The sequence below is a fragment of the Populus trichocarpa genome, chromosome 17, assembly GCF_000002775.5.
Source record: "Populus trichocarpa isolate Nisqually-1 chromosome 17, P.trichocarpa_v4.1, whole genome shotgun sequence".
NCBI classification, from domain to species: Eukaryota; Viridiplantae; Streptophyta; class Magnoliopsida; order Malpighiales; family Salicaceae; genus Populus; species Populus trichocarpa.
The window spans coordinates 10,715,434-10,730,882 of NC_037301.2; the positions used below are offsets into that span (position 1 = coordinate 10,715,434).

General features: G+C 31.4%; 1 protein-coding gene across 2 annotated transcripts; it reads right to left on the minus strand.

Annotated features, from left to right (window-relative positions):
- Positions 1–1,817: 1,817 nt before the first annotated feature.
- On the minus strand, positions 1,818–8,586 carry LOC7467902 (nuclear transport factor 2). 2 transcript variants are annotated; one of them, XM_024588247.2, is made up of 9 exons: positions 8,445–8,586; positions 7,283–7,469; positions 6,262–6,556; positions 5,917–6,149; positions 5,657–5,837; positions 5,425–5,546; positions 5,257–5,322; positions 2,772–2,835; positions 1,818–2,550 (listed from the first exon to the last, which is right to left on the minus strand). In XM_024588247.2, exons 2-9 carry the CDS (start codon positions 7,466–7,468, stop codon positions 2,321–2,323), a joined length of 1,377 nt encoding a protein of 458 aa, XP_024444015.2. In that variant the 5' UTR covers position 7,469; positions 8,445–8,586; the 3' UTR covers positions 1,818–2,320. The 2 variants fall into 2 exon arrangements, with proteins under 2 accessions (XP_024444015.2, XP_002324119.3); XM_002324083.4 differs by having other exon boundaries at positions 8,306–8,449.
- Positions 8,587–15,449: the final 6,863 nt, after the last annotated feature.

Below are 15,449 nucleotides of genomic sequence, written 5' to 3' on the forward strand. Positions count from 1 at the left end.
ATCTCTCATTTCATCGGTTTTTACGCCTTACACGCTCCAAATTATAAAAACATGTTGTTAATTTATTTTAATGTCAAATTTGGTTCTTATTATTTTGATTTATATTTTTATCAACTTGTTTTTTCAATTTCATCATTCAATATTGGGTTGGTTGAGAATTGAGCTTCATAATTGTTTTTATTTACTTTTTATGAGGCTATCTTAATTTCATGGTGTGGGGCATGTGAATGCAGGTTTCCTTCGGGTTTTTTTCTTTTTTATTAAATAATTTGTTTTTTAATTTCATCCTTTTACATTGAGTTGTTTATGAATTAAGTTTTATAATTTATTTTTTTGTTTTCTTTTGATTAGGTTATACCGGTCTCATAGACTAACCTGGGTTGACCCAGAATGATTTTTTTATCCTTTTTTAATTGAGTTTCATAATTCATTTTGATTTGATTTCTAAAGTGTTGTCTTATTCTCATGAATCATATTGCAAGTTTAGTTGGTTTACCCGGGTAACTTATACCTTTCTTTCATCCTTTTTTAGATTGATTTTTTTTTAATTTTATCTTTAAATTGAGTTATTTGGGAATTGAGCTTCAAATATTTTTATGATTTGCCTTCTATATGATTATCATGGTTATGACCAAGTTGCGAATTTTTCAAGTTAACTAGGGTTTGCTTGAGTCAATTCGGTTTGTCGACATTTTAATATATATATTTTTTTAAATCAAGTATGTCATTATCTTAATATTTAAGAAAGGTATTGTGTAATATGAATAAGATTTTGAATTCATAATTATTTTTTGTTCAAAAACACTTTAGCGATGCATTTCTTTGTATGTTTAAAGAAAAAAATAATTCAATCTATGACTGAGCACGAATCACAGATCTAATATTGAAATATAGATATACATACGCGGTTCATCGAATTATGGATATAATTCAAACATTATTTAAATAAATATATATTCTTTCTCAAAACTATAAAGATATAACACACATGTATATTTAACATTGATATTTAAACTTGGGGTTAGATTTCAGATCAAATTAATAATATCTATATCCTATCAATTATAATTATTATTGTATAAGGGTTTGGATGTCTATATCTAATCCATAGTTATATATATATATATATATATATATATATATATATATATATATATATATATATATATATATATATCAACTCAATTCGGATCAAATTGGCCATCGCTTAGACGTGGGTGGTTTTGAGCATTAGAATTCTAATAGGAAACATTGCAATGTGAATTATATTTTTGTTTTTAACACACAAGATAAAATGGTTTAATTGAAATAAAAAAGAATATTTTGAACATTGCAATGTGAATTATATTTTTGTTTTTAACACACAAGATAAAATGGTTTAATTGAAATAAAAAAGAATATTTTGGATGTAATTGAAATTTACAAAATTGTTGGTACATGAAAGACAAACTAAAAATTATAAAAATATGCCGCGTGGCCATTATCCAATCACCAAACCACATCCCAGTCACAGGCAACAGCAGATAAAGCAACAGAGAGCTTGCTTCCTTATCCGACAAGTGACAAGAGAATCTCTTCTTATAATTGCAGGTTTGCCAATATTTAATTTTAAAATACTTCTTTTTTCATAAAGATATTAAAATATATATTTTTTCAATTTTTTAAAATTAACGAAAAAAAATAAAAAAAATTAAATTCTAAAGAAAAAACAACATTTTAACCCCACCGCCGCCAAACCCTTCTGATCCAGACATGAAAGAGATCTTAGTAATAAAAAATAGTGTAATTAACAAAGGAAAGAAAAACGTAACACACCATTTCGTGCACTTAAAACCAACCAAATTCTTTCAAAACCTTGTACGCAACACCAGAGAGTCATCAGCAATCATGTCCATGTGAAAAAGATCACAAAGGTATTCTCCTAACTTAGCCAATCCACTGGAAATGTTTTGGTCATTACAAACCACCAATTACTACTACTGTGCTGTGCATCTTCCACTAGAGCTAACATCAAAAGTTTCTAAAACATTTGAGATTGATTTTCTCATCCTTAAACTTGCATGCTACCTGGGGGGGATTCTTGTCCCTGCGCCTGTAATCATCGGAGAGACTCTAAACTATGACAAATGCCTACTTGTACTCCTACCAGAATCCACCGTTTATTTCCTTGCAAGCTCCTAAGATAAAACCAGACTTTGAGATTTCTTTAACTACCAGGCACTGACCATGTAACTCAACTACTCTGGGGCTCTGAGGCTTGATCGTTGCTGCTAGGCACGACCATACCAAAATTTTGCCTCCAATATCAATAGAATGCGTGTTATGAGGAAATAGCATCATGCTTTACTCCACTTGAACGCCCACCCCTCCCTCTTCCTTGCTGATAACCTTCAACTTGACCACTTGAACTCCTTCCCCTACCAGAAAACTCACCCCGACTTCTATCATTTCTACCAAAACCCCTGCCACCACCGTAGTTCCCACGGCCCCTGAAGCTGTCATTTCGAAACCCTGCCCTACCATAAGAGAAATTACCTCTTCCGCTACCAACTGCAAGATCAATAGCATCCAAACATTAGTAAGATATATATTTGAGTCCATGATAATTGATAAATGAGAACTCACGGAGATAGCAAAATTCCTGGCAGGTAGACATAGTAACATCATTTTTCTTTCTTTCATTTATCTTTCAATTATTGCATTGGATCTAGGTAGAAAATTGAAAAGTTTAACTAAGCAAATGAAAGAGCAGAATAAAACTTCCCACTTACCTCGAGTATTAGTTCTCTTCATCTCAACAACTATTTGACGCCCCCCAATAGTCATAGGTGAAGCCTGAATAATAATTTCCATTAAGGAAACACAATATCTAATTATCAATTTTGAAACAAAACATGGTTGAATATTTTTCTCACTGAAGTTCCAAACAATTAACAGATTAACTGAAGTTTTGACAGTACAAACAGGACGATCTTAGCATGAACTTTTTACAAACAGGATGATCTTAGTATAAATAAAAGTACATCTGAAAGTCTTGACATGTCTAAGAAATCATATCAAACTTAAAAGGTCAATGCAACCTAAATGATCACCTTGACATTCAAGAATCAAGAACTGATATTGATCCATACATATGTACTTGAGATTTAAGCTATGCTAACAGGAGAAATAATGGCCATTTTTGCAAATGCCGAGTGGACAATTAGAGAAGTTGGGTGAGTCAAGCATACTATCTAAAGAATGCAGTGCTATAGTCACACACAACCAATCTCTCTCTCTCTTTTTTTGGAAATTGACCTCACAATTGCACATAAAAGTTACTGATTATATGAATTATACTTTACAACTATGTCGAGGTCCCTATCCTCTGATTGCAAATAAGAACATAGAAACATGCAGTAATCTTTGATAGCTTGGTAATTTGAAAGAGATTTGAACTTGGGACCTGTCTATTGGTTATGCCCAGGCCACAAGAAATCCACCAGTTACTTGCGCAGCAAAAAATGTTTTATTTCCTCAACAATAAACATCAACTTGTTACTTAGAGTGTGTTTAGGAATGCGGTGCAAACCGCGTTCCCTCAAATTTTGAATTTTTTTTTGTGCTTAAAATGAATTTTTTTTTTTTGGTTTTCAGATCGTTTTGATGTGCTGATGTCAAAAATAATTTTTTTTAAAAAAAAAAACTTTATTTTGATGCATTTCTAAGCAAAAAACATTTTGAACTGCCACCGCTACTACAATCCCAAACACACCATTTCACCCTTGCTCTTCAGTAACATTGTTTGCCCTTCAGTAACTTACCTTGATTAGGAAAGATGTTTTATTTCCTCAACAATAAACATCAACTTGTTACCTGATTTCACCCTTGTCCTTCAGTAACATTGTTTGCCCTTCAGTAACTTACCTTGATTAGGAAATACACCAATTATTCCTCAATCCTTTCCAACAAAATGCTGCAACTTAGAATCCCCAAAACCATTCTAGTTCCAACTTAGTAATTATTGAAAACCTCTTTTGTCCATGTTCTTTTTTCACCAAGTAATATAAAAGCCTACCTCAGGAATCATTTTATAAGACTTACTGCTGTTTTTCCATCACCATAACAGTTCAAGTCCAGACACTTTTCTTAATTGTATTTGAACCTCAACCAGTTCAAAGTCTGAACTGTATTCAAAGGAACACAGCCGAGATGTTTAATTATACAATCACCAATGCTAGTATCTTTAAGTGTCTCACACCTTAGCTAACCAAGCAATCCCAGTAAGCAGGCTTACTGAATCTTTCCTGCATCAAAAAATAAAAGGAATGCTCGTATCCTAGTCAATACTCAGTTTTTCCCTCTAGCAGCTATTCAAGTGCAGAAAACAATGAGCAGCAGCTTAACCTCCATCTGAATATTCCTTGCATTGCTTCAAAAAAGTGAAGACAGAGACAGCACATTGACAAAGCTTAAATGTTTCTGGCTCTCCAGCTCAAATGTATGAAGGACCGCGTGATGCTTAGAGCCTGTTGGTAGCACTATTAATAGTATTTTATGAGAAGGAACAAAATCTCATGCCAAATGTTCTCTAACCAGTCAGCACCTTCTCTGCAGATGAACTCCACCTTAAATTTAGTGACTGATTCCCCATCCCATTGCACTATACCTCGTAGGTTTTGAGTTCAGTCAAATTAATTGATATTTATTTGAACATGTTTACTCCAATTCAAGACTCCCAACCAAGCTACAAGTTTAATATAATGTGAAAGATCATACAGCTCCAAACTCTTAGGCTTGAAGGTAACTGACTACCACAATATCCATTAATAATTCCCATTTCTATACCCCAAAATATTTGCATATTTTCTTGTTTTCACCTAAGTATGTAACATAGAATATTGTGTTCTGTTAATCATGACCAGAGCTATATCCTTTTCCAGGCTAAAGCAACCTTAAATTACTTTGACCTTTTTTTCTGTGTTTAACTACTGCTGCACAAGTCAAGTGAGAAAGGGCTAGGTAATGCAAGCAACCAAGACAAGAAATACAAAACAACACCAGAAGACACTGTACACAACAATAAAAAAGGGCAAAAGAAATCAGATTTTTTTAACATAAGACCCTTTATAAAGTGTATGAGTTGAAGAAAAATATGTTGGCATGAGATTGACAGAAAATAAATACCACAAGAATGAAAACAATTACCATGCAACATCTAATAATAACAGAAATACTCCAAAAACTAAAAATAACTTCGACTAAGAATGGACAAACCTCAATTGCACTATTCATGGAGTTTGGGGAATGAAATTCAACAAAACCAAAACAGTATCCCTGTTGCTGTATTGACAGAACAAATATATTAACAAAGAGCAACAAATCATTTTTAGGTAAGTAGAACAAAGCAAAAGACAATGGGTCTGCAATGTGATTGGAACCAACCCTATTATATCTGACTTGGACACCTCCTTCCTTGATTGGTCCAAACTTCTCGAACTCTGCCTCAAGTTGAGAAACCGTCAAGTTAAAGGGCAAGTTTCGAATATAAATGGAGTGCCCTTCAACTGTGAGTGGAAAGTGGTTACTAGAGAATACACTTAAAAAAAAAAATACTTGACATACAACAAAGACTTAATCCCAAATTCCGTGATACATCATTATCTCAGCTACATACCTTCCTCTTGAGCACTGCTAGTTTCAGGGGCATCATTGCTGCTTGGCACTGATGTTTCAGGCTCAAGGACAGGTGCCACTGACTTTTCTGACTGGTTCTCAGTTCTCTTAGGAACCATTTTTGTAGTATTAGCAGGTAAATAAACTTTTATTGGCAGCAAGCTCCCTTTCGCCACTTTAACCTACAACAAGAATTATCAAACATACTATTCTTTCTAATTTTCAAAACCGTGAATTAAAAATATCTGGCTATAAACTCACAATCGATGCATAAGATTTCTTTGGAGCATCCTCTTGGATCATGGACGAAACTGATTCAACAACTACAGGAACATTATTCTCATCTGAAAGATCTTCCACAATGATCTCTCTGTCATTAACTAGTTGTTTCTCATGGTCTGATGATTCATTAGCTTTCTCAGCAAGTTTTTTATGTTCTTCCACAACAGAAGGTAATGGGTCAGGTGCAGAAGGATCAGGAACATGAGCGGGCTCTGAAAAAAAAATAAAAAAATCTCATGATGTTAGGAAGTTCATAGTAAAACAGAAAATAAATCAAAGAAACAATAACAGCCAATGCAAAATTGAGCGAATACTAAATCTTACCTTGATCTGGGATTGAGGGGACAATTGGGTTGCTATCAACACCATGACCAAGATGACTTTCCAATGATTCATTGTCATCCACATACCTGAAAACATCATTTAGGACAAAATAACCACTGTCTTGTGGTGCGAGAAAAAATGACTGAGCAAATTTCCTTTTCACATTGTCCTTGCCCGTGAAGCATCCAGTTACTAGCACAGTAACCCCGTCTTTATAAGATATCTGAGCATCTGCTGTTTTGATTTCTGCCTTACAGTCCTTGAAATCCAAGGAAAGTATCTTCTCATTGATACCCTGTTCCAAGGAAAATAATCTCTTTTCAGATAACGCTGTTAGTTCTCAAGAAGTAAAAAATTCAAACATTTTTCATCCATACATTCTTAGAAAAAGAATACAACAGATCAGTTAAAAATAAATTACAAGCAATGATTGTGAGATTAGATGAATCTGACAATAAGAAAAAGGGAACAAACTCCAACCCATCACTATTATGCAGCTGACTCCTCATGGGTCTCATTACATTTCAGACAGGAAAACTTTTACAAGTTATGTATGAGGTGACAATAATCCAACAAAATGAAATCTTGAAAGTGCCTGAGTATTACAATCGTGTAATAGCCGAAGATTGCAGTAAAGAAATTTGTTAGAATCTACCCAATGTAGAAGGTCAATTTTTTTCTCATAGCAATTAATACTGGCAACATCATTGCAATTTATCAGCAGATCAGATGTAACTTTACATGTATGATAGAAATAAGAGGCAACGTAAACATATAGCAATTAGACAGATTTGAGGCTGACAGCAGACACAAATAATCAAGAGATACATCAATCTTCTCGTGTCTGCCACATCACTTTTTGTAAAATCATTTTAAACCATTTGCTAGCCCTCAAACAGCCACCTTGATATGAGATGAAGATCATGTACATTGTGGATCATTAACAACCGAAAAGTATCAACAGCAAATCTATGAGGATATGTATCTGCTAATGGAAAGACTACTACACCAAGAAACTCACTTGCATTGTTGTCACTGACGTCACTACACCATTAGCATCTGGCCGGCTTAGCACACTTGAATCCTGATAGAATCTATGGACCGATTCCGGTGAGGTGAGAAGAATATAGTAATACTGCTCAACAAAAGCATTTCCAACCACTTGGGCACTGGGAAGAGTTGGGTTGCTCGCTGTTTGTAATGCCATTCTGATGGATAGCAAAAGAGAATGCAGCAATGTCAATGAAACAGCATTTCTATACCTTAAAGAACATGATTAAAAGGTTTAAATAATCATGTTATATAAGTACTGGGGCAAGGAAATGAATAATTTCCTGATGTTCTTGGAATTACAGTAAGAAAAAAATTCAAACAAAGCGTGTAATCCACAACATGGAATTGACAGTTTCCATTGTACAACTATTGGGAAAATTCTCTCATGACCAAAGGGAAAAAAGAACAAAAAAACAAAACAAATATGCGCTTGATATGTAATGCACCCACATTTTCACGAAAATAAGTACAGCAACATTGTCAGAGAGACTCTGATAGTCAACAACAACTGAAATAAATTCTAAAAATTTTCAAAAACGAATTGAAAAAATTGAATATTTAAAGCGAATAGTGACATTCATCGGATCCAAATAGCATAACCCAAAGAGAATAAACCCTAAACCCACCCTTTAAAACACATAACTGAAATTTCCCATTACAGAAATTCAACAAAATATTACTTAATCAACCAACATTGACATCAACAACAACAATAATAAAAATAGCCCATTTTTTCTATATAAAAAAAAGAAACCAAAATCATCACATTTTTATCAATGATCCAATATTATTAAAAAGTAGCAACTACCCATTATAATGCCTGATAAAATAAAAAACAATAAAATACTCAGAACTTTTTAAAAAGAAAGAACATCACAAAGCAAGCATTAAAAAAGATGATGATTTCGTAACTAAACAAAATGTACTCCACATAGAAGGAAAATATAAAAAAGGGTAAAATCCAAAAACAAAAGAAGGGGCCAAAGAGAACCTGAAATAATGTTAAAACTCGAAAGCGAGAGAAAGGTTTGATAAGGTGAACCGGTATAGCGGGTGGCTTCAAAGAGTAGAGGGGGAGAAAAAGAGAAGAGAACGGAGAGCAGACAAAACACGAAGAGACCGAAAGTTACCTGCGAATTGTGAAGCCTCTGTTTCCCTATAATGTTGGGCTACAACTTCTGTTGGTCCGGTTCCCTTTTGTTACGGTTTGTGGGTTTATCCATGTGCTGGAATTGAGTCGTTCCCGGTGAGTATTATTCGGGTTAACAATCAAACTGAACCCAGCCCAAAATAGTTCGGTTTTGAATTAAATTTGGGTATTAAAACCCGATCCAAATTTACTTTAGGTTCAGTTTCAGTTTGGGTTTTAAGTGTATATATAAATAAATAAATAAAATCTGTCCAAGCTAAATGATGAAATAATTAGGTCTGATAAAATAATTTTATTAAACAATGATAATAAATGAATTAAATTTAAAAAAGAAATGTGATCACAATGAACTGCATATAAAAAAAATGCTTGCTAAAAGAAAAAAAAAATATAAAGTTTAATTCTAGACAATTCAAAGATAAAAGATTAAATTAAAAAATAACAATAAAAATGACAAAAAAAATAACCAATGTAAACTCCAGTTAGAATGACAAACTCGTGATCCAGGTCATGAGGTCAAAACAATCTCTTAGAAAACAAATAAAAAAACATAACAATACCAGATTCTCAAATATATAAGGATGAGATATAAAAAATAGTCAACAAAATAAACCTAAAAAAATTTAAAAATAGTGAACCCAGGCTAGGCCTTCAAACCTTGCGAGTCAGATCATGTAAACAAGATAACCTAATAAAAGGCATAACAACAAAAAGTATGAAACTCTAACAAACAAAATGTTGAAGGGTGAAGCCAAAAAAATATTCAATCTAAAAAAAACGACCTAAAAAGTATTCGAGTCAACCCAATCTAACTTGTCAGACCAATAACCTAGGATATGAGATTGGGAAACCTCATAAAAGGAAGGTGAATGAAACCACAAAGTTTAATTTTTAACAAACCTAGTGTTGAAAGATAAAATTAATCGATATGAGAAAAAAATCTAAAAAAAAGACCAATGTTAATCTGAATTAACATTTCAGACTTGAGACCCTAGTCATGAGACTAGAATCAATGTACTAAAAAAAATATGAAACACAATTCCCAACTAACTCATTGTTGAATAATGAAATTGAACAAAAATAAAGATTTAAAGCAGAAAAATAGCAATTAAAAGAATAAGAACAAAACTTGAAACAAAAATAAAATGGTAGGCATATTTATTTTTGGTACAGCAACATGAATCCCAATGAGAGGAAAGAGAATAAGAAAAAAAGAAAAAGGAATCGCCAAACACTTCCCACGTGAACACGTGTCACCTCATCATTAAGCTTTCATCGTAGTGCTTCCAATGCAATCGGGAATGACTACTTTCCCCCATCAAAATCTGCTTCACGCATTGGTAGAGCGCGATAGTCAGCTTTCATATGTTGGCTCGCGTACCACTCGCACCAACCAAAGTTATGTTGCATGTTTACCCTAGTGCACCATATTTGTTTCGATTTCAATGTTGGTCCCTTATCGCTTAATTGTTTTTCTTAAATATTTTTTTTTTATTTTGCCAAACTGAGCATCAAACAAACAATGAAATCTTTCCTCAACATTTTAAGAACCTCATATCTAGGCAACTAGAATAAACTACCAACTTAAATATCAAATAAAGTCAAAATGAAAGTATCGAATTAGAAAAAGAAGTTAAGTGACAAAAAAAAAAATTTCATTTGACCGTGCAAATTAGTCCCTAACATTAGAATGCAAAAGGTGTTCAATATTTGTTTAACCTTCAAATTCAGTCCCTAAAGTTCTAATTTTTATAAATTAATAAAATTAAATTTTATTTTGTCAAACCAAGCATCAACTAAGTGATGAAATATTCACTTGACACTGCGAGCTCCCCATATACAAGCATAAAAGCAAATCACCATGACAAATACCAAGTCAACGCAATGTTAAAGAATCAATTTAAAAGAAAATAAATTGAGGCACCAAAGTGAAAAAAGTATATGGGACTAAAAAAGAGCTTGCTTTGTGCAAATCCTCGTACAATGAAAGCTCTCATATGCACGTGAAACACTAATGTCCTTTAGTTTTTTATTTTGTATTTAATTTAATTTTAATGTAGCTATTACATGAAACCCACAAAAACAACTAGATTAATAGATGATTTTGGCCCTGTTTGGCAACACGACTAGGTTGCATGTTTTCAAGAATTTGAATTTTTTTATTTTAAATGTTTTTGTGTTATTGAATCATTTTGATGTGTTGATATTAAAAATAAATTTTTTTAAAACAATATTAATTTAAATTTTTTTAAATAAAAAACACTTTAAAAAGTAACTAATATCATGTTACAAAACACTATCTTTATCTATTATTGTGTTCTTCAAGAGTTTGGGAGGTATGGCTCTGGAGAAAAAGACAAAAAAGAAAAGAAAAGTAAAAGGTTCCTGCAATATGGTTTATAAGGCTAATTCCAAGGGTAAATGAAACACGTTGAATCGTGTAGCACAAGTAATGGACATCATAACATATCTGTTATTTCTACTTCTTTACCGGATATATATCATTGAATAATGTTGGTAATCCTCCATTACTTGTTCGACTTGTAATATTTTTGTTTTTGTAATTTATAAGAAAAAAATGTTTTTGCAATTTGTTAAAAAAAAAAAATTATCTTATAAAAAAAAACTTGTTGCATGATCACTCAATTAAATAATTGAGTGTCAAAATAATAAATAACCCAACAAAACTGTGATCAATTCATATAAGAATTAAAGATACATAACCACAAAAAATAAAAAAAATAAAGTTAAAAAGATCTAAAATTGCAAAACAGGTTCTTTGTTGGAACAAACAAGATTACTAAAATGCTCAATTCCATAAATAAATAAATACAAGAGGAGAAAGTATGTAAAGTAGAAGAATAACTTCAGGAGTTGTAGGAAGATGCGTGGACAATTAAGCAAGATGAGGGGAAGGTGGCTTTATGGTGGTTGGCATTATTTTTGTATGTACCATTAAAAATGTTTGAAAATTTATCTGTGATTCAAGTATTTATAAATTTTAATTTATTTATTTTCTCAAGTATGAAAATAAAAAGTAGTATCACATTACCTCGTAGTACAAGTATTGTAGGTGTCTCGTGGTTGAAGTGTTAAGAAATTGTTTGTTAAAATTTAATATGTTTTGGATCGTTTTAATGTGTTGATGTTAAACATAATTTTTAAAAAATAAAAAAACATCATTGACATGTATTTCAGCACAAAAAATTATTTAAAAAATAACCACAACCATACTGTCATACATACTTTTAATTGTTGTATTATTGATGCAGATGTTGGTACATATTAATTATTAGTTATAATGTCTTATTATATTATTGATAGAAAAATCGTTGATTGAAAGGTGTAGGGACATGTGTACAAGAAATTGTCGTCAACAATAAGGAATCCATTTATTAACAGGTGTTGCACGGCTTGACTTTCTCATAGCTTTTCATGGTAGTGGGAGTGATAACATGGTAGACATCAAAGAAGGTGAGTGGGAGTGATAACTCGTTGGCTGACTCAGGTAAAGGATGGGGTAACATCGTAGACGTCAGGTATCTTTACTTGGATGACAGAAGCAATAATGGCTTAGAGATAGAAGCTACAAATGACATTCAGACCGACATGGACTAATTCTCTCAAAATAATGAAGCTTTTGCCAGCACAAAATGAAGATAATAAGAGACAAAGCTAGATGGATCATTCGCATGCTATGTTGGTAAATTAATTAATTAATTAATTCCATGTCAATATATAAATTAATTAATTTAATGTAACATAAGGAATTTTTTAATTACATTTGTTTGCATTAATTACAAGAAAAAACACCCCAAAACTCATTATATCCAAGACCACCTTTACCTCCCCACGCTACACTCACCATGATCTTGCCACCACCGCACCCCCGACGTTCGTTGTCCAGTATTTGATAGTTTTCTCCACTCTCATCATCGATATTCATCACTCCACAACCAATCAACTCTCTATTATGGAAACCCAAGTGGTGTCGTGGTGGGGGTGGGTGGTGGAAATCAAATGGACAAGGAGCGATCTTCGTCGTTTTCGTCGGTGGTAGTGCTTTTTGTAGATGGATTTTGATGATTTTTCGTAGGTGGAGCTTTTTCTTAAATCGAAAAAAAAACTGTGAATTAAAAAAAAATCCCAAGTAAATCCTAAAAAAAATAACAAATCAGTTTAAAATTTTGCAAAATATCTTATAGAATAACATAGCCTAATTGCTAATAGTATAAATGTTGATTGATGATATTAAAACAATATAAACTTAAAAAAAGATAAAAAATAACTAGCAAACTCGGGTGAACTTTTTAGAGTCGAACTAATAACTTAAACTCGTAACCAATAAAATCCTAGACTCAAGCTAAATAAAGATGTTCAATTCTCAACCACTTTAATTTTAAAGGATGTAATCGAAAAAAAAATATTACCAATTTAAAAAATCAGCAAAAGAAAACTCAACAAATAACAATAAATAAAAAGACTTGAGATGACCCGAGTTATTTTTAAAATCAGTGAAAAATTCTACAGAAAAAAATAAATAAAAATAACAAAACCTGGTCTCCAATTGAATAAATAAAAAAGGACAAAACTAAAACATAAGCTTAAAGAAAGGGGAAAAAAATCAAACCCAAACGAACCTCCAAAACCTTGGCTTATCTCTAAAATTCAAAATTATCAATCAATCAATTTCCCATAGCTAATATCCAATAGAAAGGTCATGACAAACAAAACAATATAGATTCCATGGTCACAATACACAATATGGTAACAACAAAACTATTGCAAAAATTATATGTCAAGTATAAGTAAAGGGTTTTAATAACATTAGTGCTCTTGATCCATAAAAGGATTGGAGGCAAGAAATTAAATTTTTTTATGAGAACCTCACAAAAAGTCTGCAGGTCTTTTAAAAAAAAGTTGTCAATTATATATTTCTAATAAATGTACTATAAAAGAGGTATAAAATTGTAACAAAGATAGTCTAGATTATCAAACAACCATTATAACTGAGTTAGAGGACATAAAAAATTTAAGAATTCATGCATTAGATCATTCGCTAATACATAAGAGAAAAAAAAAGGGTTGAAATGACATAAAAAAACATGTCTGATTGAAGTATTTCTTAGAAAATGACCTAGTATGGAAGGCTATACTCTCAAATTATTGCATGTGGTCCCTTAATTGATAAGATTCATAAATTGTTGCCAAAGTTCTCAAAAGAGTTGCCTATTATCTAGTAAACTAGGATGAAAAGTTATACTATTCATCGATCAATGGTCAGTATTTAAAGAAGTATTTTCTCTAATAGAAAACCATACTAGAAGATGGTACTTCTGAAAAAATTAGAGGGTCAATGTAGAGATCACAACCATATAATTTCTCTAAAATTATAATAATTCTACTTTAAGCCTTTTGATTAAGCCTTGTTTCATATTTTATCTTAAGTTTAGGATTTTCTTCCTTTACAACAATAATTTAATTTAGTCAATTAAGTACAACTAGTTATTTAAGTTTAAATGAACCTTTCTATTCATAAATGGCGGAAGAGAAATTGAAAAACTTAAACATTGCATCAAAAAGCTAGAGCACACATTGTTTTTTAAATTAAGTTGATTAACTGAAATAGTTGATATGTTACACATGTTTTAAAATATAGTCATTTGATTTTAAATTAATCATCCTGTCTCCACATCTTACTTGGTTGATTTGATCAATTGATTTTAGTATAAGTGTGATGAGTTTAATTTTCACTTGAGAAATTAAGCATTATATGGGACATTGTTTACACCTAAAATAAATATACATGTGTCAATCCTAGAGAATAATGATTAGTCATGAAAAAAAAGAGGAATATTATAACTAAAATTGATCATGAATCAAAAGAATCAACCAAGTTAGAAGAATCCTTAATTGATCTTGAAAGTTGAAAGAGTAATTGACTAATTGACCAAGTGATCAAAGGTCATGATTGACTAAGAGAAAACGATGACCAATAAATTTTATACGCATGTGAAACATCATAAGACTTAATCTTATTTAGGGTGGAATTCCCTGTTGAAGTAACTAGTATAAGTCATATATTAGTTTATGAGACATGTTGTATTCGGTAAAGAAGGAAATTAGTTTGTATTATGAATCAATAAATATGTCAAATTTGCAACCCTAGTCATGAGACTAGGATAACCCAATAGAAAGCAAATTAATAATAATAATAATTATAAAACTCAATCTCTAATAAAATTAATATTAATGCATGTAATTAAAAATAAAAAATAGATTAAAAAAGAACACTAAAAAATGACTCAAGTTCACCTGCCATACATGTGACTCGAGTCATGAGATAAGAATGACTTCATAGAAAGCAAACTGAAACAAATTACGAAACTTAATTTTCAATTAACCCAATATTGAATGATGAAATTAAGAAAAAAAGTCAATAAAAAAAAAAACTCAAGTCAACTGAGTTAACCGATCAAACTTGTAGTTGGAGTAGTGAGACTAAGATAAAATTAGAATAAGTAAATTAAAAAAAATTATGAAGCTGAATCCCCAATAAATCTAATGTTGAAGAATGAAATTAAAATTTTAAAAAAACTAAATGAAGGGGAATAAAACACTATTCAAGTGAATAGTGTTATGTGAGGAGGTGCATAATAAGATCCTTTTCTCTTTTATTTTTTTTGTTAATTTGATAATTTTGTCTGCATTGTGCTGCAACTTGGATCAATGTTTTTTTAACATGAAAAAATATCCAGGCATTGCTAATATTTTTCTAGTATTTTTTTTTAAAACTGTGTGAAAATTGATCCGATATGACTCGGCCAACCCAAATGATCAGTAAAAATATAATTTGACTTAAAATAAATATTTAAGACGAGATTCTTTAATAAACATTGAGACGATAATATATTGGATTGATTCAAATCAATCTGTGTTAATCTGTCAATTCGCATACCAAGTCATGAGATAATGATAACCATAT

What these genes read in the sequence shown, in the direction of transcription:
- LOC7467902 (XM_024588247.2), bottom strand. Translation starts at nt 7,468, where the DNA reads ATGGCATTACAAACAGCGAGCAACCCAACTCTTCCCAGTGCCCAAGTG. An exon ending in CCCCTCAATCCCAGATCAAG is followed by an intron (nt 6,150 to 6,261) that starts GTAAGATTTAGT and finishes TTTTTTTTTCAG; the next exon opens with AGCCCGCTCATGTTCCTGAT. An exon ending in CCATGAATAGTGCAATTGAG is followed by an intron (nt 2,836 to 5,256) that starts GTTTGTCCATTC and finishes ATTATTATTCAG; the next exon opens with GCTTCACCTATGACTATTGG.